Source organism: Canis lupus, chromosome 27 (assembly GCF_011100685.1).
Source record: "Canis lupus familiaris isolate Mischka breed German Shepherd chromosome 27, alternate assembly UU_Cfam_GSD_1.0, whole genome shotgun sequence".
In the NCBI taxonomy this organism is placed as follows: domain Eukaryota; kingdom Metazoa; phylum Chordata; class Mammalia; order Carnivora; family Canidae; genus Canis; species Canis lupus.
This window is the reverse complement of record NC_049248.1, coordinates 5,633,094-5,660,643: the sequence shown is the minus strand read 5'-3', so window position 1 is coordinate 5,660,643 and position 27,550 is coordinate 5,633,094. Positions and strand designations below refer to the sequence as shown.

The window sequence follows — 27,550 nt, the reverse complement described above, 5'->3', positions numbered from 1 at the left end:
AGGCAGTACACATTGAGTTGTGCTTTTTTATCCAATATAACATTCCTTCCCTACTAATCTATATATTTAGACTATTGCATTAATGTAATTATTGACACAGTTGGATTTTAAATTTAGCATCTTGCTATTTATTTTCATTGCTCTCTTGTTCTTTTTTCTGCCTTCCTTTGGGTTAGCTGGGTATTGTGAGGGATTCTATTTTAACTCATTTGTTAGCTTATTAGCTATAACTCTTATTTTTTAGCGGTTGGTTTAGGGTTTATAGAGTACATTTTTGACATAACATACTCTACCTTAAAGTGATATTATAGTACTTCATGTATAGCATAGAAATCTTACAGCATTTCTAATCCTCTTAGACTTTCTACTATTGTCATGCATTTTATTTCTACATATAAACGCTGCACTATATTGTTATTACTATTTTAATCCATTCAGTTATCATTAAAGAGATTTAAATAAGTTTTAAACTTTTATATATTTATCAACAGAGGCACCTGGGTGGCTCAGTGGTTGAGCATCTGCCTTTGGCTCAGGTTTGTGCCAGGGTCCTGGGATCAAGTCCCATATCAGGCTCCCTGCATGGAGCCTGCTTCTCCCTCTGCCTATGTCTCTACTTCTCCCTCTGCCTATGTCTCTGCTTCCCTCTGTGTGTCTCTCATGAATAAATAATAAAATCTTTAATATATATATATATATATATATATATATATATTTATCAACATACTTACCATTTCTAATGCTCTTCTTTAGGTAGATCCATACTTTTATCTGGATCATTTTTACTCTCCCAAAAGGACTTCCGTTAACATTTCTTGTAGCATGAGTCTGCTATTGATAAATTCCTTCAGCTTTTTTTAGCTGAAATAATATTATTCTGCCCTTTAAAAATATATTTTGGGGTGCCTGGGTGGCTTAGTCAGGTGCCCAACTCTTTTTTTAAAAAAGATTTTGTTTATTTATTTGACAGAGAGTGAGAGAAAGAGAGCACAAGCAGGGGAAGTGGGAGAGGGAAAAGCAGGTTCCCTACTGAGCAGGGAGCCTGATGCAGGGCTCAGTCCCAGGACCTCAGGATCATGACCTGAGTTAAAGGCAGACACTTAACTGACTGAGCCACTCAGGTGACCCTCCTTCAGTATTTTAAAGATATTGGCTCACCACTAAAAAAACACTTGCAATGTTTCCTCCAAAAAAGAAAAATCTGCTGTTATCCTTACCTTTGTTTCTCTGCATATAAGTGTTTTTCTTCTTTGGTTGCTTTTAAGATTTTTGTTTGCCACTGTTTTTCATAATTTGGTTATGATTGCCTTAGAGTTTTTATATTTTTTGTGCTTATGGTTTATTGAGCTTCTTCAATCCATGACTTTATAGTTCTTCTCAAATTGGGAAATTTTTCAGCCATTACTTCTTCAATTTTTTGTGTCCCTTCTCCTACTTCAGAGACTCCAGGTACACATATACCAGGTTGTTTGAATGACGCTCTCTTCACTTTTTGAATCACTTTTTCTCACTGCTATCAGCTTGAATAGTTTCTATTGTTATCTGTTTAACTTTACCAATGTTTTCTTCTGCAGTGTCTAATCTGTAATTAATTCCATCCAGTCTGTTTTCCATTTCAGACACTATGGTTTTCATCTCTAAAAGTTCCATTTAGGTCATTTTTATATTTTCTGTGTCTCTACTTACCATGTTTAATCTTTCCTCTAGCTTTTTGAGCAAAATACAATTATAATAACTAGATTAATGTCCTTGTCTAATAATGTTAATATTTGGGTCAGTCATGGGTTTGTTTCCACTTTTTACATTTTTCCTTATTATAACTCTTAATGTCCTGCTTCCCTGTATGACTGGTCATGTTTTATTGCATGCCAGACATTTGAAGCTTACCCTGTTGGGGCCTGCATGTTCTTTTATATTTATGAATATTCTTGAGCTTTTTCCTGGAGTGAATTTAAGTTATTTGAAAATAGACTGATCCTTTTGAGTTTTTCTTTTAGCATTTGCTAGGTGGGACCATAGAAGCATTTGATCTGAGGATAATTATTCCCCACTATTAAGGGAAAATCCTTGTAAGTACTCAAACTAATGTCCCTTGAATTACTAAATTTTTCCTTCTGTCTGGTGGGAACAAGCACTGTCTCCAGTCCTATGTGAGCTCCAAGTACTATTCTCTCTAATCCTTTTGGGAAGCTCTCTCCCCAATTTCAGGTAGCTTACACATGCTAATCTGTACCTCGCTGACCCCTCCAGGGGGTTGCCTCTTTGCACATCTCTGAGTTCTCTCTCGTGCAGCTGTCTCTTGTCTGGTGCTCTGACCTGAAAATTCTGCTTTCATCTCCCTCAGTCAACTTCATTTCCTCAATTCAAAGTGTTTACCAGGCTCCACCTACATTTCTTCTCCCTGAGCCATGCCTGAGAATTCTCTCAAAGTCCGTAAACTGGACAATTGTCTCATTCACCTTGTTAATTTCTCTTTCTCAGGGATCATTGCCCTTTTTGTCCTGATATCTAATGTCTGAAAAACAGTTGTTTGATACATCTTTTCCAGTTTTTTTTTTTAGTTGTTTTGAACAAGAGGGTAAATTCAGTTTCTGTTATTGCATTTTAGCCAGAAGTAGAAGTCTTGAAAATGTTGAGGGGAGGTTCCAGAGCCTTAGTCCACGGCCTTATTATCACTATTACTAAAACGTACCTCTTCTGGGGTATCTTCTGAATGCTCTCTACTGAGAAAATCTAGTTCTTTCCACTCTGGCTGGTCTGAACACAAACAACTCTGTGAGCTCTGGAAATCACCCACATTCCAGCGTTCTGATAGTGCTTATCCTGTTCTCATGGAGTTCACCCTATATTTATATGGCTAGATATTGAGCAACAGACTTCAAGGCAAACACACTCAGATTTCTGGAGCTCTTTCTCTACACAGTCCCTCTTCTTTGGTGTTCTACCCTGCAAGTTCTTGGTGCCCCAGTCCCCTTCAAACACTCGTCTCTATCTTCAACTCACTGTGACCTCTGGGCCCTGCTTGGGTTCTGCTTCTCCTGCTCTGTGGTGAAAAGTGTCTCCAGGCAGAAGGAAAAGGTGATGTTAGAATCCTTCTCATTTGTTTCCTTTCTTCCAGAGATCACAGTCCTGAGCTGCCCATTAACCAATGTCTAAAAACCATTGTTCCACCCATTAGTGTTCTTGATGTCTGCAGTGGCAGCAACAAGTCCAGTGCGAATTTCCCCATCATGGTGAAAGAAAAAGTCTCCAGTGAAACTTTGGTTTTTCGTGACACAATGAACTCAGAATATTGAAAGTATTTTGGACTTTTTTAATGAATATGGCCCATCTCCACCAAAATTCTGATCACCCCTCCACAGAGAGCTGGGCCCTTGTTTGAGAATCCCTTGCCTAGGGAAATCCATAGATTCAAGCCTTTAATTCACCAACTTCCATTCAGACATTTTATCAACTTTGTTATGTGGCAGACACTGTGCTGGGTTCTGAATATACAGAGCAATAAGATACTATTGCTACCTCAAGGATCCCACTCTGAGTGATGACCTTGTCAAATTATAACATAAGCTGGTAAGGGCAGTGATGAAAATATGTGCAAAACACTAATGAGGTGAGGGTGAGGCAAGCAATGAAGACAGGGGCATCAAGTCCAGCTGAGAGACAGGTGGAAGGTTGTTGGAGATTGCTTCCGGAGGTGACATTTAAGCTGAGTCCTTAAAGATGGGAAGCAATCTACCCGGTAAAGATAGGACAGTTAGAGCAAAGACAGGGAGGCAGAAGCAGCACAAAGTGTGCCTGAGAACAACAGGCCATGTGGGGTTCCTGAAGCAAAAATCCCCAGAGCTAGAGAGGCCAGCAGAGGTCAGGACACCAAGGCCCTGTTGTGCCACACTGGGGAGCCTGCCACTAAGGGCTGAGTCTTTTACATAACTCTGCATGGTGGCTGGCAGGGTGCATGCCCTCCTCAGCACGCAGTAGGTATTATTAGATGATGATCATGAAAGGCAAATCTGAGAAACCGCAAAAGTCTAAGCAGAGCCAAAATCCCTTACGTTCTGAGGCTCCAGAAAGTTATCTGACTCCTCTGCCCCTTTGCAAATTCAGCTGAGATGTGCTGCCATGGTGGTCAGCCAACACTGAGGTGCTGCCTCCTTGGCAGTTGGCTAGCCCTCTAGGCTTATACATATGGTGGAGAATAGTAAGGGGAGAGGACAGGGAGACAGTAGGGGGAAAGAGCAAGAAAGACAAAGAGAGAAGAATGACAGAGAGCTGGGAGACAGGAAGACACACTGAGTCACAGATAGGGGCTCAATTGAAGGATAGATCCAGAAGATGATTTCTGGCATGAAAAGGAGGACATGGCCTCCTCCCAACAGACTCTACAAATCTTTGAACAGCCAGGCAAACAAAGCTGTGTCCAGGCCACCCTTCCTTCCCCAAGAAGGGGCTGCAGGGAGCAGAGCATGGTCTCCTGTGTGAACTTAGGTCAGGATTCAGATACACGTGGACAATCAGTGAGCTGGCCCTAGCAGAAGTCTGTGTGCTAATAGCTCAGGGGCCTCCATGTGGAAGGAGAAGGGAACCGAACCTGATGATCTTGTCCCATAAACAAAGACTAGATACTCTACGGGCAGGGAATCTGAAAATAAAATCCAAATGAATAAATCACCAGGGGACAACTAGTACCAGTCAGACATTCCCTTAACAAGTATAACTATGAGGAAGAGGCTATGAGATGCATTCCTTATTTGAAACAGAACATAGAGCAGCTTTCAATCCTTGAGGGCTTCAGGTCATGAGTTGTAATGAGAAATGTCATATCCATGGTGTCAGGGGAAGGCGGAAGGCTGATGGACAGAATGGTCCATACAGATGCCCTGCAGTGATCCCAGGAAGGAGTAGTCACGTATTCACAAATGTGTGTGAGACATGCTCTCGGAACTCCACAAATAACTTGGAGACAATTTATAGTGGGTTGAAGTCCCTCCACATGAGCTGGCAAAAGTTCAGGAAATTTGGATCATGACTGCCAGGGGAGTCCCACGTACATGCGTGAGACCTGGGAAAGGTGAATTCCACTAGGAAAGAACAAAGTATGGATTCTTTCACAGACCAGCTAGCAAGACCCCACCTGACTTCTCTTGGCAGAAGCTGAAGACCTCTGTTCTAGTCAAACTTTCTCTCTTGAATCCTCCCACTTGTAGTAAGGATTATGAGCCCTCAGTACCACTTTTTGCTCAGTTCAAGAGCAAGGGTTCTTCTTAATTTCTCTCCTGTGCATATGCCCACATCATACCCATCAAATCTGCCAAGCAAATGCAACCCTGAAACACCAGGTATATGCACACAGGTGCCTGTCTGAGCAAGAGGGAGGAGGAGGCAAAGGGAGATGGTTGGGTCCCTGTGTCAAAGGAGCTCAAAGAAAGCTTGAGACAGAAGACATAAAGACACTAAACACAAATAGGTATTTTATTTTCTACCTTACAATTTTCTGTATTTTCCAAAATAGCTTTAGAAAAAGGCAAATATTACTTTTTCAAAATCAAATGTGAAAAATATAAATGAACACAGCTTTTCACAGTCAACATGAGCCATGTGTGCTTACCCATATGGTCACTCCGAGGTGCTCAAGCTTTATTATGTAATAAACAGGAGTCCTACAAAGCAACCTGCTTGGTATTACAGAAATGGTTCCACTGTGTAGGTGATGTGCCAAATTTGACCAATCTATATTGGGTGGTACTCTACTCCAGGAACAAAGACCCTGTCATAGAAGGAGACAGACATTAACATTGTTTCCCACTCACCTCCACTACACTTGGCTCATCCAGAGAGAGTGATTGACAACCCCAAAGGCTGCTGGGCAACTATTTGAAAGAGGGGTCCACAGAGAGGCCTCCTCCACCTGTTACTCTTTTCTCTATCACTTCACATCCATAGGGGTCCCTAAGCCCCAAGAGAAGGGTCAAGTGCAAATCTGGTAAACCAAGAAGCCCTAGCAGTTGTCAACTTAATTAGCCTTCAGGAGAAATATATGGATATCTGAGCACAGCGGAGTTGCTATAGAGACAGGCCCAGGAGGCGCATTTAGAACAGGGCCTCATCACATCACCCGATAAAAATAAGACTCAGGCTTTTTAATAGAATGAATTACTTAAGTTTTATATTTAACAGGGACAATACCAAGGCTATTACTGGTTTTTAGAATATTTTAGGAATCTAGACTGCCTGCTTCTGCGTATGTTAACAGCCATCACAACATATGCTCTGGTGGCCTGGAATTAAGAACTGGAAGCCCATATGTTTCTCCCACCCCTTAAGATGAGAGTCCTCACTTTGGGCTTGTCCTTCCTTAATTGGGTAAGAGATTTTCAAAATGTTTCAGATACAGAGCCTAAGGAGAGCTACATTGTGCTTTGCACTGGGCCTTTGCATATATTATTGCTAATCTCTATAACAGTCCTATGAAGTAATGACCTCATTTTGCAGATAAAAATAATGAGGCTCAGAAAGGTTCAAAAATTCTGCAAGGTCACACAGCAATAAATAGTGGAGTCAGGATTTAAACTCAAGTGTCTTCCATTCAAAAGTTCCTTGCCTTATAAGACATCACTCACAATCTCTGCACACAAAAGATTCTGGGATGAGATGAATCTAAATAGATTTACCATTTTTACTGATATATGGTATGGACTTTGTTATAGTTCAGTCTCTCTGAGGCAGTCCCAAAGTGAATGGGTCCCAAGAAGAATTCCACAGTGATGATGATGAGCGTCTCTCCAAGTATCCAAGGCAAGTGTTCATTTCAGTCTGACTTCTTACCATCCAGCATCCTTCTGGGATGCCTTTTCCCTACATCAGCACAGCAAGCACATAATTATACGATATTCCAAACTGAACATCATTAAGAGGCCTCCACTGTTCTGTACATGAAAACTTAAAAACATGAAATCAAGCTAGAGATCCAAAGTGAAGGTCATTTTTTTTGTCTTCAGATTATTCATGATTCTCCTACTTTGTAGATATTTTTTGTACAATTTTCCAACAGACACCTAGACAGTAGACTCAGTCTGTGCCCACAGGTGCCAATCATTCATTGTTTTTGGGAAACGAGGGTGCTGTTGATGGTAAGACTGGGCATAAGGCAGTGGAGGTGCCAGGGAGGGGCAAGATGGTTGGGAAGTTGGGGGCCTGATGGTGAGGGGATCCTAAGCAGGAGTATATATATCCTTCCCCGTTCATTTTACCAGCAGAGGATAATGGCAGAAGATGTCAGGACTTCAGGGAATCTTAGACAACATATCTAGGGCAAACTGAAATGCATGGCCTGACAGAAATTCTAGCCAAAGCAACAATCCAAATGAAGGCAGAAAGGCAGAAGGCAGGGAGAAGTACAGACTAGAGGCTTGAACACAGACCGGAGCAGGAGACTTGGAAGCAGAGGGGAGGAAATGGTATCTCAGAAGAGTCCCTAGGCAGTGGCACTCATCCTGGGAGCTTTCCCCAGGCTTCCTGTAACTGCCAGCCTGTATGGGGAGGGAGGTGAATCATTTTGGGCCATTGAAATAATTCTATGATGTACTCTTAGCACAGAATGAGCTCAATAGACTCTGTGGGCCAGCCTGGTCATCTATCTTCTACTACAGGCAATCCTGTGGGGGAGTTAAAAGCACAGGCTTTGGATTCAGGCCAACTATAGATATTCTGGCTTTGCCACTTGTTAGCTATGGTAACTCAGGCCAGTCACTGAAGTTCTCTATACCTTAGCTTATCTATAAAATGGAAATACTATCAATTGGATGCCAAGGACAAGCCCAGGTAGAAAAATGGCAAGTGGGCTATGTCAGGTGCAACTTCCACCTCATTGACTGGGTGAATGTCATAGCCAGAACAGCAAGCAGAAGCCTGACCTAGCCCTCTCTTCCTTGACAATCCCAAAGCTCCTGGGGCCACCTCCCTACCTCCCACCAGCAAATCTCTGTTCTCTCCTGTTTAAAGGGCTCAGCTTTCAGTGTCCCCCAAGCCTACCTTGCCATGAACCACCATGAGCTCTTTCCATGAAAAGGTCTCTAGGGTAGCCCATAGGCCATGACCATTGCCCACCACCAAAGTTTCCCTATCACTGTCTTTACCCTTTGCCCTCTAAATAAGCAAGCCAGCAGCACTGCCAGGCGAAGAACTTTTGCCCGGTTTGGGTTGTGGGTAGCCTCTTGCCTCCCTCTTCCCCTGGGCTCCCAGCCAAATCCTCCCTCCCTCAGAGATGCTCTCTGCTCCCTTCATTCCTGCCTCATAGCTGGAATGACAGTGGCTCCCAGAATCCCTGAGGTGTGGGGAGGGTGATGGGGGTCTGGGGAGGCAGCCAGGCCCAGGAGCAGGTTAATGTTACAGCCTTGGATAAATGAGCTGGGCCAGTTGACGTCAGGGTGATGATGGGTGGAGGGGAGGGCCAGGCTGCTGAACTATAAAGATAGGTCAAATCAAATATAATCAACTTGGGACGGAGCAAGCGGGCGAGCTAGAAACAGTCCCCAAGCCATGGTCCCTACCAGCCGCGGCTCAGCCTGGGTCCCTCTGCTCCCGACCCGAGTGCCCAAAGCAGGCTTTGGTTTCATGTCAGCAGCCTTCATCTGCCTTCCAAAAATAAGCCCCTGCCGCCATGCTGAGGGGAGAAAAACAAGAAGGGCGGTATTTTTAGGGCCATTAATTCTGACCACGTGCCTGAGAGGCAAGGTGGATGGCCCTGGGACAGAGGCTGTTCATCACTATGTCCCGGGGAGCAGGACGCCTTCAGGGCACGCTGTGGGCTCTCGTCTTCCTAGGCGTCCTAGTGGGCATGGTGGTGCCCTTGCCTGCAGGTACCCACGCCAACGGCACACTGCTGGACTCCAGGGGCTGGGGCACTCTGCTGTCAAGGTCTCGAGCCGGGCTAGCTGGAGAGATTGCCGGGGTGAATTGGGAGAGTGGCTATTTGGTGGGGATCAAGCGGCAGAGGAGGCTCTACTGCAACGTGGGCATCGGCTTTCACCTCCAGGTGCCCCCCGACGGCCGGATCAGCGGGACCCACGAGGAGAACCCCTACAGTGAGTGCCAGCTGCAGCCAGTTGGGAAGCTGGGGGCTTGGGCTCAAGCAAGACTAAAAGACGATGGGGACTTGCTCTGGTGCATGGGCTCCTATTATAATGGGGAGAGAACCGTGATTCCCTACTTGGATGCTCATAAACATAGTCACCTCTCCCAGACTCACTGGGACCCTGCCTAGTTGCAGGCTTAATATGCTGAGGTCCAAGCATTCTGGTGTCCTTTGCCATCACCCCTTGGAGCCCCAGTGGCACCAATTAGCATTACAGACACACACCTGTGGCTGTAGAAGGCCACAGGGAACCATCAGCCGGGAAGCCATAAGGCAAGGGTGGTGAGAGTAAATGAGGGCAGCAGGACCAGATTAAACCCAGGCTGATTTTTACTCAGCTTCCCTCTTTGAGAAGAAAAGGCAAGTGATCTGCAAAATTTCCCTGCTGAAACACATCTTTCTTTTTTATTCCAACCTCCCCAGCTTCCTCGTCCTACAAGTTGATGGGTTGCTGCATAGATAGACTCCCACCCAAGAGAGGATGGGGGCTGCAGGATCCAGGCAAGCCATCAGCTTCCATGCGCTGCAGTGTTTGCAAGTTCAGAGGAGCTGAGATTTGTTGAAACATGTAGAGTATCTCCTTTATTAAAAAAAACCAATAGGCATTCCTTTTTCTACTCCAGGCAAGGACCTCATGTGATTAAGTCAGTGAAAGCTAATCTTCTGTAGATATGCTGCAAGCCCTGGCTCTGATGTCAGAACCCTCCTTGCAGAACTGGACCTTTGACAGTATAGTGACAGGACGTGCCGAGTCCAAAGTGAGATCAGGCATAGAGGTGATAAGGGTCTGGCTTTCTAGGAGCAGAGGACAGACTTAGATGCCCTTGTGGCATTGCCTCTAGATCAACATCCCACTCTGCTCTGCATAAGCCCTGGGTAACGCCCCCTGCTTTCTTTGTCAGGCCTGCTGGAGATTTCCACAGTGGAGCGGGGTGTGGTGAGTCTCTTTGGAGTGAAAAGTGCCCTCTTCGTTGCCATGAACAGTAAAGGCAGATTATACACAACGGTGAGTCCATTGGGCTGGGGGATCTCCAGGTTGTATGAGGGCTACAGCTTGCACAGTTGGAAAAAATACTACAAAAGCTTGAGTAGAGAAGTGAATATCAGTCTAGAATGAGAAGGAAGGGTCCATCACAGTGACAGCCCTGGCAGCTCATGCTTGGTTTGCTCCACAGTTGATTGGCTTCTGCTCTGCACCATGCTTTTCCTGACCTTTCCGTCCTTTGTCATTAAATGGGAATCAGAGCTCAGGAGGCTACTGGTTCTGAAGGAGACCTGCACCCTGACATGAAGCAGTCATCTGGGCTTATGGTCAGGTTTGATTCCCCGAACTGGAGAGGCCCAGAGGAACCAGCCTGTCTCTCAGCCTGGGGTGCTCTGTCCCATGACCCACCTCAGAGAGGTACCTTCCCACCTAGAGTGCAGGAAGAGGAGAAATGGAGACTCTCTTCCCCACCTTCACTGGTGTATTGAAATTTTACTTTAAGATTTTAAGTCCTCTGACCTCTGCTCCCATAGGCTGGAGAAGCATCCTCCTATTCCACCCTCTGGGCTGGCACCTCACCTCCAGCTCCCTCCCCCACACAGATCACCCAGGGGAGGGCAAATTCAAGCTCTTTTGTAAACGCAGCCAACCCCTAAGCATATTTACCAAAATCTCTGCTCTCTTTGACACCCAGTAGTCCTGGGGCTCTCCTCCTATGATTCAGCTTATTCCAAGATAGGGACTGGGAAAACATCCCTATGAAGTTGAAGAAACTGGGAGTTCTTTGACAGAAATAAGAAGGCTAAAAAAGGTAGACCTCTGAACAATTATTAAGGAATACCAGAGTTATTTATGGGAAGGGCGTGGAGTGCTGTTCTACTTCTCCTTGGACACAGACTGAGCATCAGGAAATGAGGAGAGATCTAGGATTGGTGCCAGGTTCCGGGAGGCCGAGGGGTCTGCTACATACCCAAAGGGGGTACTCAGATAGCTTCTTCCCTGTAATCTTTAGTGCTGACACTAAATCTGGGTTGGTTTGCATGGAGACAAGGCATGGGTTAAAAGTGGGCATCTGAAGAGGAAATAGCTGGAGAATAGATGGTGCCAGGAACCAGAACTTGGGTCCCAGTCTGAACACCAGATGCACTGCTGCCATGGGATTTCTGCGCATTACCTGCAGAGCCTTGAGGCAGCTCTGCATACAGCTGTGATAGTACAAACTTAAAGACCCAGAATCCCATCTGTAAAGGGAGGATAAAGATCACACACACCTCCTGTGGGTACTGGGGCATAATGCTCGAGAAGCATTCTGCAGGGTGCCCAGCAAACAGTAGGTGCTCAATATGGGTGGCTATTTATATTGTCTAAGCCAGGCAGAGGTACCCTTCATGAGGCTCTGCACCCCTCTTTCCTAAAGGCAAGACATGAAAGAGGAACTTATGCATCCATATCATCTTGGTAACTTGTTCAAAGTACTGATTTCAGGGACCTCCATTAAAGATGCTTACTCAGCAGGGCTGGGATGGGGGCCTGATAATTGGTTTGTTTATTATTTTTGAAGCTTCTATGGTATTTCTGAGACATGGGCAGGCTTGGGGACTACCAAGCAACATGGACTTTGGAGGGCTGGGCAGTTGAAACCCAACATGAGGCTTGGAATTCCCAGACACCCTTTTTCTCAGACCACTCTGCACAAAGGTGATGGAGAAGACAGGAGGTTGACTGGGACCAACCTAGATTTGGGTGCAGCAGGGCCCCTTCCATGGCATGAGTCATCCCCAAAAGCCCCTTCTCGCCAGTCTGCGCTGTACCTGGGGTCCCCCTGATTGGAGAGCCAGGAATGGGTGGTGTTGGTTGTGGCACTGTCTGCAAGGGACTATTTAGGAGGTAGATCTCCTGGAAGGAAGCCCAGACAACAGAAAACCTATTTCTTTCTCCTTACCCAGAAAGATGCTCAACTCTGAGGCAGAGAGAGGGCATATAAGTAGGAACAATTATCCACTTCCCACTTGAAATGTGTGTCCCTGGTAAGAAAACCTATATGAGATTCCAAAATCAGAGCTTTCATCAAGCAGAGAAAGCACTGCAGGGATTTCCCGAGAGGCTTAGTTAGTTTACCATCTGACTCTTGATCTCAGCTCAGGTCTTGATCTTAGGGTCATGAGTTCAAGCTCCATGTTGAAAAAGAAAGAAAGAAGAAAAAAAAAGAAAGAAAGAAGAAAGAAAGAAGAAAGAAAGAAAGAAAGAAAGAAAGAAAGAAAGAAAGAAAGAAGGATTAGAAAGAAAGAACAGAATGACAAGAAAGCAAGCAAAGTGGTAAAGCATTGAGTAGTTAAAGGGAAGGAGCCACTCTGGATTGTGGGCTGACTCCTGATGTCAGAGACACCTCCACCCTGCCCCCAGGGCACATGACTTCGGGGGGGGGGGGGAGCGGTCAAGTGGGCCCATGAGCTGGAGGGTTCACTAAGTGAGCAAGTCCAGAGAAAAGCGGGGCTGTCCTGAGGACAGATCTGTACACTCCGCACTCCCTGCCCACCTGGTCCCATACCCCAGCATCATCAGGCCTAGGAGCACCTTCTCTGAGGTGGGAGATTGTCCTCTCTGGAGCCCAGGGCCAGGGTACAGAGAGTGGGGCTGGATGAGGGAGTCTGGCCAAACTGTGCCCCAAGCTTGGGCAACTGATGCTTTGTGTGACTGTGCATCAGATGCTGCTGAACCACCTCTGCCCCCTCCTGCTACCCCTCTGGGGCCTGTTATCACAGTCTAAAAAAACAATTGCCAACTGATCCCCGGAGCCAGGAAGACTCCTGCTGGGTGATGATTTCATTCACACTATTTCCCTTAAGCCCCTAGAGCTGCCTCATCTCCCAGGGCTCAGCTGCTACTGCCTGCAACTAAATGCGATTTCTCATGGAGGGAGGGGACCCATGCTGGGTCTAGGGACAGGGGACAGCTCGGGGTCAGGGAATAAGATCCCAGAAAACCCACCTAGGAAGAGTGGCCTCCTATATGTGTCACCTCTAGGAAAGAGGGGTGCAGAGCCTCATGACAGGGTACCTCTGCCCGGCTTAGACAATATAAATAGCCACCCATATTGAGCACCTACTATTTGTCGGGCACCCTGCAGAATGTTTTCCAAACATTATGCCCCAGCATCCCCAGAAGGTGCCTGTGATCTTTATCCTCCCTTTACAGATGGGACACTAGGTCTCTAAGTTTGCATTATCATAGCTGTATGCAGAGCTGCCTCAGGGCTCTGCAGGTAAGGCGCAGAAATCCCATGGCAGCAGTGCATCTGGTGTACAGACTGGGACCCGAGTTCTAGCTCCTGCCCCATCTACCCTCCACCACTCTCCCATTTGTGGCAAAATCATTGACCTTCTCTCAGGCTGGATCTCTGTTCTCTCAATATCGACAGAGGCAGAAATCAGTGAATTCCACTCTCCTTCATCCTTTTAAAAATAAAATTGAAAATTATCAAAGATCTCCACCTGCCAATGTTCCATGAGAATCCTTTGGCCCAGAAAAAAATGTATACTGACAAGAAGCTAGTAGGAATTCACTTATGCTTTTAAGCAATTTTAGTTTTACTAATTATAACTGTGTCTACATCCTTTTAATCAATAGTAGCATGACAACGTGCAAAACATAGTATTTGTTTCATTCATCTAGACCTTTGATTATTCTCTCGGTCCTCACTTTGGGAGGGTGACGACCAAGCCCTGCCCACACTCAGCAGCAAAGCTCAAAGAACAGATTTCTGATAGGATGTGTTAGCACAGAGGGGAAATACTGGGGGGTGGGACCTGAGAGCCCTGCAGACAGCCCTCCCCAACACACATGGCCTGCCTGCTCAGAGAGCTACACAGGAATGAGAAGAATGATATGCCTGCTGAAAACCTTTTCAGCACTTGAAGGGATGAGCACTGGGTGTTATACTATATGTTGGCAAATCGAACTTCAATAAAAAAAAGAAGAAAGAAAGAAGAAAGAAAAAGAAAGAGAAAGAAAAGAAAGAAAGAAAGAAAGAAAGAAAGAAAGAAAGAAAGAAAGAAAGAAAGAAAGAAAGAAAACCTTTCAAACTTCTAGTTTGACAATGCAATTGTGTATTAGGAAAGGGAGTTGCAATATATAGACCTCTCCAGAGCTGGGAGATCTTATGTCTCCATTTCAGCTAAGGACAGAAAAAAGAAGTCATCAGGGGCTGCAGAAGGAAGGATCTTAGGAAAAAGTGCTTTTTCCCTCCCTCTTACCCCACTCCTCAAATACCTCCTATCTCTGCTCTTCCCATGCACACTCATAAACCAGGAATAATAGGGGCAAGTGGCCAAGGGCAGCCCTGGGAGGAAGAACTTTAACAACAAGCATCCACCTCCACCAGCCCAGGTGACTTACCTCTGCCTGGAGACAAGAGGATGGATGTCTCATCTACCCTAGACTATCATGAGGGGCATTTCTTGGCAGAGGTCACATGCTGAAACAGCCCTCTGCAAAACAAACCCCTCTCCAAAATGCCCTTCTCCACGTAAGAGCTGATCGCTTTGGAGTTTGGTTCCACGTAAGTCTGATTAGACCAACATGGAATTTAAGACGTTGTCACGCTGGGGCCTGAGGCCTGGCAGGCCCAGGAAATATGATCCAGTGGAATTATTTTCATTTGTTCAAGTAATAATATATGGTAGCTGCTTTTATTAACACGGCATTCACTTGGCACGAGTGCTTTTCTCACCAGAGCCAAGCAGCCAGCACTCCCGGGCCATGAGAACCAGGCTCAGGATGCGGTGGACATGGATTAAGGGGCTGGGGCTGGATACCACTTTGGGCATCAGTCTGGGCAGCAGGAAAATCCCACTGGCCTGAAGCTTCGGCTACTTCAAAGAGTTCAGAGAAAGGGTCTTGACCTCCTGCCACCTGCACCCCAAGAACAGGGCAGAAGGGCACAAGAAAGGGATCCTCAGGAGAAAGAGGGGGCTCTGAAAGCAAACTTCCTCTGAAAGCAAAGTTCTCTTGTTTCACTCTTGTACACCGTTCTGAGGAAGCCAGGAATGTGAGCGAGGCTAGAAAAAAAGAATCAAATGGAAAGAAACAAAAGTAGGAAAACATTTCTTAATGGAGAGGGAATTGGAGTAATCGAAATGGGATGAGCAGAGAGGGATGAGCACAGTGCGCACAACCACTGTCACGCACAGTTAAACAATGTTTCAGGAGCCCCAGGTGCTGGGAAAGCCTGGGTTCTTAAACTGGACACATCCTAAAATGATGGATATGGACAGATGCCCTCAAGAGTCTCCCTTCCCCTGCCCTCCACCCCCCCTCGTCCACCACCCCCTAGCACCAGGGTTTCATTTCCACTCGACAGTTTGCAAACCACATCTAAACCTCTCTGTAAGCATCATCCAGCTCAGAAGGGCATTCTCCTGGATGCTGACGCTGGGATACTCTCCAGGGATGTATAAGTTAGAACAGAGGGGCAAGTGGTGGGTGGCAGGGCCTGGACAGGAGAAGGGGGGACCACTGGTTTTGGATACAAATGTTTTCTCACTTCCTTTCCTGGCCCATCTCGTATCCTGAATTCCTTTCCTGCTTTAAATAATCTACTTACATGACTAGATAATACATGAACACGGGGGGAGGGGGGCAGTGCAAAAGAATATGCCATGGAAATCTGGTCCCCTTCACACTGCCATCTTGAAGCCTTTAGTACCTCCCCAGAGAAAGACACTGGACCAGCTCCTTATGTGCTGCTCCAAGAAGAACCTGTGTCCCTGGGGGTGTTCCCTCACTGTTATTTTATAAGGTCACACATATAAGAGCATACTACACACTGTTTTGAACCTTGCCTCTTCACTTAATGGTATGTCTTTGAGACCACTTCAAGTCAGTGCCCAGAGCGGTTCCGTATTTTTTCATGAGTATTCAATTGTGTGGATTTGCCAGAATGGAATGAACTACTTCCCTCCTAATAGACGCTTTGTTGTTTTTGGTCTTTTACTATTATAAATAATGTTGCAGGGAGTAACTCTTGTACATGTGTAGGAGCTTGACGGTAAGATAACTTCCTGGAAGCAGAATTATTAGTCAAAGTTATATTCCTTTTTTATTCTAGTAGATACTGGCAAATTGCTCTTTATAGAGGTTATAACAATATTTGCACCCACAGATGTTACATGAGAATTCCTAGTCTTCCTGCCCTCACCAATGAAAGAATATTATCCAGGGGCACCTGGGTGATTCAGTGGGTTAAGTGTCAAGACTACTGAGTTCGGCTTGGGTCATGATCTCAGGGTCATGAGATGGAGCCCTGAGTGAGGCTCCGTGCTCAGTGCAGAGACTGCTTGGCATTCTCTCTCTCTCTCTCTCTCTGCCCCCCGTCACCCTGCTCACACCTTCTTTCTCTCTCTCTAAAAAAGAAAGAGAGAGAAAGGAAGGAAGAAAGAAAAAAAGAATATTTTCAAACATCTGATTTCTCTTAAACAGTTAAAAATGTTACCTCATCATTATGACTTAGATTTTTCTTATTAGGTATATTTTCTTATGCTCAAATGTTAATTGTATTTCCTTTTCTGCGAATGGTCTATTCCTAAACAGTCCATTTCTCAGTTAAGGTACGGTAACAAAATATACTCTCCAACACAGATACATTGCAACTATTTTTTATTTTATTTATTTATTTGTTCGTTCATTTGTTTGTTTTTTACGTAGGCTCCACACCCAGCATGGAGCCCAACATGGGGCTTGCACTCATGACCCTGAGATCAAGAGCTGGACACTCAACCAACTGAGCCACCCAGTGCCCCAGTACTGCAACTATTTTTTAACTGAATTTGCTATTTATATTTTTGTTTTGCTTAAGGCAACTTTTACTAGACTCAAATTTCTTTGGTTTCGCTTTTTTAGGTATATGATTTTTTGTGTCATCAAAAAGGTCTTCCTGACTCAAAATTACTTAAATCGAATTTTTTTCTGGACTCTTAAGGTTCTCTTTTTTACATTTAGATCTTTGCTACTTATAAGGGCGCCTGGGTGGCTCAGTCAGTTAAGCCTCTGCCTTTGGCTCAGGTCATGATCCCAGAGTCCTGGGAACAAGCCCCACATCAGGCTCCCTGCTGGGTGGGGCACCTGCTTCTTCCTCTCCCTCTGCTGTTCCCCCTACATATGTTTTATCTGTCAAATAAATAAACAAAATCTTATAAATAAATAAATAAATAAATAATAAATAAATAAATAAATAAAACCTTTGCTACTTATGGAATTTTCTTTAATATAAGGAGTGAAATAAGAAATCAAACTTTATTACTATTATTATTTTTATTATTATTATTATTAGATATTATCCAGTTGTTCTAACACCATGTTCTCTCCAGTGATTTGAAATGCTACTTTTATTTTATATGAATTTCAGGTCCATTTTTATTTTATATTGACATATTTGGATCAATTTCTGGAGTCTATATTTTGTTCATCAATCTGCACCAGATTCTTTTTTTTTTTTTTTTTTGAGAGAGAGTGAGTGAGCGCGCACATGCACATACAAGTGTGCACAGAGGGGCTGGGGTAAGAGTGAGGGTGGTGGTGGCAGAGGGAGGAAAGAGAGAATATCCCAAGCAGGCTCCATGGTCAGCACAGAGCCCCATGTGGAGCTCAATCCCAGGATCCTGACATCATGACCTGAACTAAAATCAAGAGTGCAAAGCTTAACCGACTGAGCCACCCAGTCACCCCTGCACCAGACTTTTAATCAGTGTAGTTTTATTCCTTAGTAATTTGCAATCAATCCTGAGTGCCTTGCTCCTAGTGATGTTGCTCCAGAGCTTTGATCATCAACAATCTTAGCTTCTGTGGCTTACTTTACACCCCATGCACAGGTAAAGAAACCACGGTCCAGAGAGGCTCCAAAGAGCAGTGCAGCTTCTGTATATCCTAATTCTGTGGTCTTCTCATACAAGTTCATGGTCTCTGAGTCATTCAGTCAATAACTGCAGAGCTTAAAAGCAAAAATGTCCAATAACCCACAGCAGGTTTTGCAGGAATGGTGATTCAGGGTAAGACAAAGTTTTTTAGGGCTTTTAATGCAAATTAGTTCATGATAGAGAAGAATTATAGTAATAACAATATTTTTTATTTTACTATGTGCCAAGTGTTATACCAATGACTTTCTTTTTTTAAATGTTTTATTTATCTATTCATGAGAGACACACAGGGAGAGGTAGAGACATAGGCAGAAGGAGAATCAGGCTCCCCGCAGGACCCCGGGATCATGACCTGAGCTGAAGGCAGATGATCAACCACGGAGCTACCCAGGCATCCCTATACCAATAATTTTCTGTACATCATTTCAATTAATGCTAACTCCAATTCTATGACATAATAATTCTTACTGCCCCATTTTACAGATAAGGGAACGGAGGTTAACTCGAGATGAGGGAAGGTTAAAATCACTTGCCCAGGTTCATATGGCTAAGTAAGAGGTGAATAATCATCAGTGTAACCTCAAAGCTAGTGCAGAAATATGCTCCATACCTACTTTGATTAGTTTATTCCCTCTACCTTTGGCATATTCCTTCCACAAATGCTTACTGAGCATTCATAACAAAGGTAGCTTGTGAAAACCCAAGCTCCCTAGTGTGGTACTGGGAAGCCAGCTGGCATGCCAGTCTAAAGCTTTCACATTCATCTCAGCTAAATTAACACATGCGGAAGTGCCTTGTAAACAATAAACACTGGGGGGCTTGAGTAGGGAAAGGAGGAGGGGGCAAAAGGAAGGGAGTATGCTGTTTCCCCCTCACACTGCACTGCCCCCTTTCTCACTCTCATGCTGCCCTGAAGAGCCAATCATGTGGGGAGTATCCACCTGTCCTGCTGCTGCCTCTGTGAAATAATCATCCATTCAGCATCACGTACCTGACAAGACACAATCCTTGTCTTGGGCAACCTGGAATCTATTGGGAAAGAAGAAGCTGGCCCTGGGGAATCACATACTCTTGTCCATGCTGTCTGAGCAGTACACCCAAAGAGCTGTAAGAGTCTGGGAGCCCAGTGAGCTAGCTCATCACCCTCTGCTCATAACAGGAAGAGGCTCTGGTCCATCCCCCGCCTTCAACCAGCCCAGGGTGCTCAGAGAACAATTCCTTCAGAGATGGTCAGACGACACCTCTGGCACAGCCATCCAGCCATTGAGTGGGCTTTTTATAGCTGATGGCCTCAGTCAGCAGGAAGGAGTCAGAAAGCACGTCCTACCTCTCTCTTTTTGTTTCATTCTTTATTTCTTTTGAGGCTGGATCCTCTATCTCCTGGCTTTCACCTTGCTCCCTCTTCCTCTAGACCCCACAGAACCATTCCCTGTCCTAAGCACAGAAACCTCCCCAGCTTCCCTCAGCAGTGGCCCTGCAGGCTGAGGGAGGAAGGGCCCTCTTTTCTAGGAATAAAGGAGGACGTGGGTGATATAGCAGGAATGAACTTGTTGATGTGTGACAGGAAGTTCAGCATTCATTTTCTGAACAGATGGTCCACACGCGCTTCTCTACCAAATTAGCACTGCAGAGGCTGATTTATCACTAGCCCCAGACTCCACGGCACCACCTGCCACAGAGGGAACCAGGTTCTCTTCCCCATAAAAATGGCTGCTCCTTATCATTTCTGTTCCCAAACTTCCCTGGAGAGCTCTGAATGTCTAGAAGGCATCAGGCATCTTTTGGGCTCAAAGTCAAAACCAGGAATGAACCTCTTTAAGGGGTTGCAAACCTGGGGCATCAACTGGGAAAGACAGAGTGAGGGGAAATCAGTGGAAAGAAGAAAGGGTTAACATAGTCAACAGATAGCGTTGGAAAGGACGTGGGGAGTCATCTGTCTCCCAACCTCTGCTAACCACACCTCACCAACAACCCAACCCACAGCTTGCAGAAAAGGGAACAAAGGCTGAGAGGGAAGAGCCTGCCCAACGTCATACAACCAGGAAGCAGAGAAGCCACAAAGTGGAACCCAGGCCCCCAACCTACTCCATTAGACAACCTCTCACAGTGGACTTGAGAAAACAGCCTATAACATCCTTCTCTGGTCCTTTCTCTGAATGGAATAAATTATCAGCTAGGGTGCTTAGAGGAGAGAGCCCTGAACTAAAAGTCAAGAAACCCACTCCATATTACACAGACAATCTCTCTGTCCCTGGACCTTGATTTTCTCATCCTAATGGAGGGAACGTGAGAGAGGTCCAACAGAGTTCAGAAGTCTCTTCCTTTCCGATCTTCCATGATTCCATTCACCTAGGATGGCTCAGATTCCCTGTTGGTTGTCTTACAAAGGGGAGGGGAGGTGCATCCAGGAGGGGGCCTGCTACACCTTATTTATAATTGAGCCTCTGTTTGCCCATTTCTTTGGCAGCCCAGCTTCCAAGAGGAATGCAAGTTCAGAGAAACCCTCCTGCCCAACAATTACAATGCCTATGAGTCAGACCTGTACAGAGGGACCTACATCGCACTGAGCAAATATGGACGGGTAAAGCGGGGCAGCAAGGTGTCCCCAATCATGACTGTCACTCACTTCCTTCCCAGGATATAAGGACCCTGAAAGGAGGCTTGCAGATTGAAAACAACATCTTTTGTATTGGAATTTTGCACAAATGAACAATTCCCCTTACCGCCACCCCCTCCCCACCATGACTCCTGAGTTGGGCTTCTCCTGTGCTTGGGGAGAAGGCACACCGGACCCTATGGTATGTAACCAATCCAAGTGAACGGTTGCAACCACTATCCTAGAATGGCAATGGATACTTGCTCTGACCTCAACTGAGGAAAGAAGGTACATGTGGCATATGACCATGTGCACAGGGAAATGCCAGGGTGGCAGTGTGTGTGTGTGTTGAGGTATATCCATACATCTTTGTGTAGGTGGTCTGAGCAAAGGCATTGCAGAGCATCGGGTTTCTCTCTCCCAGTATCATGGCAGCAGGAATCTGCCTGCAAGAAAGTCACTTGTCAATCCAGCTGGATTGATATGTACTCCTGTTCTGCCTCTTTCCAATCATCTTTCCATCCAGAGGCCACTTGAGTGCATGCATGGGATGCACAGGCAGTGGGGAGCAGCTGTCCTCTAAGCATAGAGGGCAGAGTGGAAGGGAGTACGGTTTATCTGCAAACCAGAAAGTGGGCAGGCTCCAAACTTCCTGCCTGTGAGAGCTCTGGGGACACTGGGCTGCCCTGACAGGGGAGCTGGGAGAGAAGGGATCCTCTTCTTGAAGAAATGGGGTAGAGCAGTGCCTCAGGCAGTTGGGGAAGGCCTGCTGGAAGCAGCGGAAGGGACTGGATGTTCTATGAAGTGCCATTCTGCCTGGAGGATTCAGTGCCGCCTGTGGCTCCAAGAACAAGCTGGGGCCTGGCTCCCTGCCCATAACTCTTCCTCCTTTTGAACTAGGTCTTATTTTAACCTCAGATGACAAGGATCCTAATAATGGCAACTTCTTTGGCGAGAGGTGAGGGGGTGCAAAGTAGGGCATGAAGGAAGTAGAGAGGCTTTGGACTGCAGATGATAATTCCTCTCCAGCTACGTCCGGGAAACTCACCCAAGTCCTCATCTGATACTCTCACTTCCTTCTTGGTCGTCCTCATCTTGCATACACACTGGTGCCTGGATGCAGTAGAATGGGCACCATGACCTCCAGAGTTTGCCCCCTCTGGCCCCCCTACAGTAAGAGAAGAGTGATAATCCCGTGAAATCAAGCAGCCAAGCTATAACAGCTCCTTGCTCTACAATGCCTTCTTGCCTCCTGTCCTTTGAGAGTATTTAAAGCAGAGGTTCCCCCAAGTGACTATAAATGTTGTCTGCCTGGAGCCTTCAGATTCCTGAACCATTGGAATGTTCCTAAATCTGAAACCAGAGAGAGCCATATCAGAGTGCAAATATTTTCGGCATTATACGTGAACCATCGTGTTACAAAATGACCTGACACCCTCTGCTACTCTCAGGGGCCCCTGCCTGCAAGACAGCCCCTCATCTGCTGCAAATACCTTCATCTTCGACATACCTCTCTATTTGCAGATGAGGCCATCTATAGATAGACCTGAGCTGAGCGACTGTGAACTGGACATGGAAGTTGGCCACCCAACGGAGACATCATACTGGCTATCTCTCTGTCCAGCACACATCAGGAAGGACGTATGCTGGATGAGGAGGAAAAGGCCACACCAAGGTGAGCAAAGATTCAACAGGCAATAAGAGCTCAGGAGCATGACTGGACATGACCAAGCCTTGGAAGAAACTGGAAGGAGCTGGGGTCTTTGTTCAAGTGGAAGGGGGAAAAAGTTGGTCCATCTTGACCATTTGGAATATTTGAAGTGCAGCTCTGCTTGGAGGCAGAGGACAAAGCTGATTATCTTGTCTAGAGTAATTTACTGATCTCTTTGACAGGGTATATGAGAAACTGACTCACTCAGAACCTGAGGCATGCATCTATCCGATAGAATGTGCCGGGAGTGCAGGCAGGCTGGGAGGATGGACAGACAGTGATCTGGTGGAGAGAAAAGTTTTAGGTCCCAAAGCTCTAGTTCCTTTCTTCCTAAATCTCTAAGCCAGCTTGGCACGGGAGGGGATACATTTCTAAAGAGAGTCTCAAGGACTCAGATTCCTGCATCTCTCTAGAGGCTCATAAAAGTGCTCAAACACTGACAAGGAGCTCCCCCAAATGTTCACTCCTAGCTTTCATGCAAAGAGTGAGAAGGAGAAGCAATGACATGCCTAGGACCAGGAAGGCTTGCTATGCAGTCACTATGCAGCAGCACCAGCACACCCATTGCCTATGCCTGGAATCGGTTCCTAGCAGCAGGGCATCTATTCTAACTGGTACCAGGGCCTATGCTGTATCATTTGCTGAAACTTCTGAACATATTCCTGGATGTGGTGATGCATTGTTGACTCTTTAAATGCCTCCCGTCCAGAGGAGTGCTCTCCCAAGAGCTTTCTCTTTACCTGTAAGTGGCTTAGGCTTACGACAAGTCTCTCTCCATCCACAGAAGTGGGTTAAGGGGCAGGAACGGAGGAGGATCAGCAAAGGGCTGTTCAGTTCCTTCTCTCCTGCTCCTGTGTTTGTGCACAGGTGTGCAGAATTGTCTCCTGTCTGATCACCATGTCTACTGAGTCCAGGACTGAGCTCTCAGCCCTGTTGGATCCAAAAGGCTGCAGCAGACTTTGCATGGGCAGGGAACACAAGGATCCTCACGTTCCTGCTGCCATGTACTACGAATGACTTGGGTCCTCTCTCCCCCACATCCTGAGCTATGATCCTGGTTTATAGAGTTTTGTAGTCATTGGCTTCCCTCCTACCCTAGACCTTCTCTGGCAGCTCCATGCAAACTTGGGGTGCCAAATGCTGCCTTGTTCCTTCAAGAGCAAACGATAACAATGAGAGCAAGATATAATCACATACTTGGAGGTGAACTCCTCAGCTGGGGAGAGGTGAGCTCAGAAACCAGACGGGAGCTCCAGACCTCCTGTAGAATCTGCACTCTCCTCAAGACAATGCGTGGACCTCAGAGGAAACCAGAAAACCTCAACTATCTCATTGAAGCTATTGATTATGTTCCCTCCCTCATTTGCTGCCTTCTAACATCCCTTCCCTTCATACTTGCCATGCATTTTCGAACCTCCTTTGGAAGGTATATAATATTGTAATTAATACCCCACCACTATCCTTCACAGCCTCCCCCCTCTGCCACCAGGTCCCAACATGTCTAGCACACATGCTCCAAGCCCCTGGCCAGGGCCATTCTATGGCCCAGGAAAGAGAATATTTCTCCTGTTCTCTGATCCAGGCTACAAACCTCTCTCCTTTTTAGACATAATAGGATTTTCCCAGGCCAGAAACCCAGGCCTGAAATTCTCTCCTGACCTAGTCCTATACTGAGAAGCTTGGAATTCTTCTCATAATGGTGCTGGGCCCCTTTCTCGTCCTAGATGTCAGAGCCTCCAAGTTATCATTCTGTAGAGTCCTAAGAGAGAAGAATGTATAAAAGTCCACATGCTGTAGTTCTCCTTCCTCCCAGCATTGTAGGTCCACTGCCCTTGCCCATTTTGTGCCATGGTCACTGGTGCAAACATATCTATGAAAAGCGGTCACTGGCCCCTAAGACACAGGGATATTCTCTCTCCTGTCTATCCCCTTCTGCTGCTTTTCACATGTACAGAAGCTAGAAAGCTCCTATAACTTTCTGTCCCCAAAGGCTCTGGGTCAAATGTCACTGAGGAGAGATTCTCTGTGGCTTGCCACTTTCCTGTCTAGGAAGTGGGTCTCTCAAATCTGCACCCCCTCTCCACTTGGCCAGGAATGTCCACTCGTTCTGCTACCTCCCAGAATGCTTGGGACAGACCAGAAGAGTAGGTATAGTTCTGTGCTTCCATCTGAGTTGATGCTTCCTCTTCCCAGAATGGGAGGAGGGAGTGATTATACCCAAAACAGATCCTGAATCTAGTCCATCATGCCAAGAGCCAACACAGAACCATGTTTGTATACCTCATTGAACTACTGAAATTCCAGCACTCAGACAGCTGTGTCCTCATGTGGTTTCCACTTTCTATAAATCAGTAAGTACCTCAGGCTGGGTCCCAGTACAGAGCTGTCCCCAAGTTTGGGTCAAGTAAGTAGAAAAACTCAGAATTTGTTCAGTCATGTGCTTGTAAAATGTGATGCTTTTATTTTTTAATATGTATGTGCTATGCACAAACCATATCATGTTCCAGCAAAAAGTAAAAGGTCTTTTTATACGTTCCTCTAAACTGTTTGACTCCACCCCTCCTATTAAAACTCACACCCTCAATCTTTGAGTTGTGGTTGATTTTCACCTTGATTCTTTCTCAACTGTCAAGGAGGAAAGCAAAGGGAAACAAAGCATCAATCCATGGTGCTGTCAATATTATAGACAAATGGTCCTGTGGATTACTAAGGCAGGGAGAAGTCATGTGAGTCACTAAGTCCAACTGCCATATTTTATAAATGGAGAATTCATTCCCAAAGTGGAAGCCCTTTTCCCTTTCTGCCTCGATCAAAGCAAGATATCCACATTTCTGTGACTATACCATTTACTTATTCACCCATCCCATCAAGAAGTACTTATTGAGCACCCTATCTCTGTGCTGCATTGGGTGGAGTTTTGGGATACATGAGTGATTGGGGTAGATGCAGTTCTCATCCTCTCACAAACTTGCATTTAAAAAAAAAATCACCCAAGAGTATGTTAAAATGTAGATTCCCTAGCCACATTCAGAGATACTGACCCAGAGGCCTGGGTGGGGCTTAGGAGTCTATGCTTGTAACACACACCCCAGGTGATTCTGATATTGAAAAGCCCTAGTTAGTAGAATGACTGAAATTATAAAATATTTGAGATAACAGAGACTGTATAAATTATAAAAGTCTTTTCATAGGTTAAAAGAAGAAGAACAGGGAGCTTAAGTTTCTCATCCAGGATCACACAGCCAGATGAGAACTCATGAATCCCAAGCTTTTCTCTCATGTTCCCGCATCCCACCCCCATCATCACAACTGTAATCTCCCAACCATGCTCCCCACCATGCCATCCCCTCCCATATCCCTCTTCTATTCTTCACATCATCCCTGGAAGAGACTAAAATGTGCCTTCAGTTGAGCGATGCTGGGTTCTGAATCAATCTATGTACTCTTGGAAGAACTGCCTGATCCTGTGGCCTCTGCACCTCATTCTTCTATCCACACAATTAGTATTTCTAAAATCCTCCTGTGTGCCTTGGAATATCATTGTGACAAATTATATGTGGGCTTGTATACTGGCAAAGAAGATACTCATTAAACAAATAATCACAGAAAAATGCAATGAGTGGCATGAGAGACAAGTCCAGGTGCACTATGAGGGCACAGGACAGGGTCCTGAGCTCATCTGGGTGGACAAAGGAATCCATCCCAGAGAAAAGTGAGCTCTTATGGATATCAGCCAGATTGGGGGCAGGCAGCAGGGAGGAAGAACACAGCAGGTGTTTGAAAGTACAAGTGGGAGCCCAGAGGAAGAATGAGACTCTTTGGAGGACCTGAACCAGGGCCAGTGTGTCAGGTATACAGAGTGAGGGAGGGGGTGAGGTGGGGCTCAAGCCAGGCCATTAGGAACTAGATCATGGAGTACCTGGTTAGTATAATAGGGTGCTCGAATTTTCTTTAATTTTTCATATATATTTCATCCTCTCCAAATGTATAATTCAATTTTTAAATTACCAAGTTGTGCATGCATCACCACACATCAGTTTTAGGACATTTTCATTACTCCTATTAGATTCTTTAAGCACACTTACTCTTGGTCTCCACTACACCATTTCCACCAGAGGCAACCATTACTTTCTGTCTCCATCGTTTTGCCTTTTCTGGGTATTTCATGTAAAAAAAAAAAAAATTCACACATTATGTGGCTTCTTGTATTTGACTTTTTTCACTGAAAGAGCTTGACTTGTCATCTAAAACAATGTGAGGTCCATCCTTGCTGAGTTTAAGAATAGGACCAGATAGCGGTTTTAGAAAGATGACTGGAACTGTCATGTGTGGAGTGGCTTGGAGGAGGCAAGCCCTCTGCAGGGAGGACAGCTGGAGACTGTTGGAGTGCTCCAGGCTGAGGAGTTGGCAGCAGAATAGAGTGGTGACAGTGGATGAAAAGAGGGCTGGTCATTTCATACAGCATTCCTGACCCCAGGGAGCTCTTCATAGGCTGAACCTTATTCTTCTAAAAAAATGGGAATCAGCTTTCACAATTTTTTGAGGTGAATCTCAAGAGATTTTATATTTTCTGTCTGATGAGCACTCTCATTCCTAAATGGACCAACCAAGAAGCTCCTCTGCTGGTTCTGTGTCATCCTCAAGGCCTTGAGGTCCGGGGCAATGGTTCTGAACAAAGGCAAAGGGACATTACAATCTCATTTTACAAATAATGGTTGACCAGTTGGCTACTTCTCTGCCTTTCCTCAGATTTTAAGAGAAAGTGCCAAAATGCCAAGAAAAGCTCATGCCAGGTGTTGAACTTTTATTGCAAAAACAATATCCCGGGGGTACTCTGGAATCTTCCACATCTGGTCAAAACTTTTATACCATATTCTCCTATCACCATCTCATACAACAGGAAATTATGCTTAAGAGTGAAAACTTCCAGATCTGCAAAATCCTCACTTGACAAATGTATTTATTAATAAATAAATGTATATTTTTAAAAAGTCTCAACATAAACCTTTGGGCGCTCCTCCAAAAGAGTTTAATATTCAGTTTTAAAAAATCAGGTAACCAAAATAATCCACTCCTTGAGCATTCCTTCTCCTAAGGTTGCCCTGAAAGAGAGAAGGGAGCCTATTCACTGTGACCCTTTGGAAAGCTGAAGACTCACTTGACTGGCCAGTTGTAGTGTTATTATAAATATCAGTGACTAATCATTATTTATTTCTAT

The 27,550-nt window shown here is 45.4% G+C and overlaps 1 protein-coding gene and 1 long non-coding RNA gene across 2 annotated transcripts; one reads left to right on the top strand and one right to left on the bottom strand.

Annotated features, from left to right (window-relative positions):
- Positions 1 to 8,506: 8,506 nt before the first annotated feature.
- Positions 8,507 to 24,996, top strand: FGF6 (fibroblast growth factor 6). The gene is made up of 3 exons (XM_038576515.1): positions 8,507 to 9,080; positions 10,033 to 10,136; positions 20,493 to 24,996. Exons 1-3 carry the CDS (start codon positions 8,735 to 8,737, stop codon positions 20,667 to 20,669), a joined length of 627 nt encoding a protein of 208 aa, XP_038432443.1. The 5' UTR covers positions 8,507 to 8,734; the 3' UTR covers positions 20,670 to 24,996.
- Positions 20,720 to 27,120, bottom strand: LOC119866435. Its single transcript, XR_005379754.1, has 3 exons — positions 26,418 to 27,120; positions 21,670 to 21,789; positions 20,720 to 21,067 (listed from the first exon to the last, which is right to left on the bottom strand). It is a non-coding gene; the product is annotated as an uncharacterized LOC119866435 (long non-coding RNA).
- Between the last annotated feature and the right edge of the window lie 430 nt (positions 27,121 to 27,550).

Bases quoted from the DNA above. Each gene is read 5' to 3' on its own strand.
- FGF6 (XM_038576515.1), top strand. From the start codon at position 8,735: ATGGCCCTGGGACAGAGGCTGTTCATCACTATGTCCCGGGGAGCAGGA. The intron at 9,081-10,032 runs GTGAGTGCCAGC...TTTCTTTGTCAG, and splicing joins CCACGAGGAGAACCCCTACA to GCCTGCTGGAGATTTCCACA. The intron at 10,137-20,492 runs GTGAGTCCATTG...TTTCTTTGGCAG, and splicing joins AAGGCAGATTATACACAACG to CCCAGCTTCCAAGAGGAATG.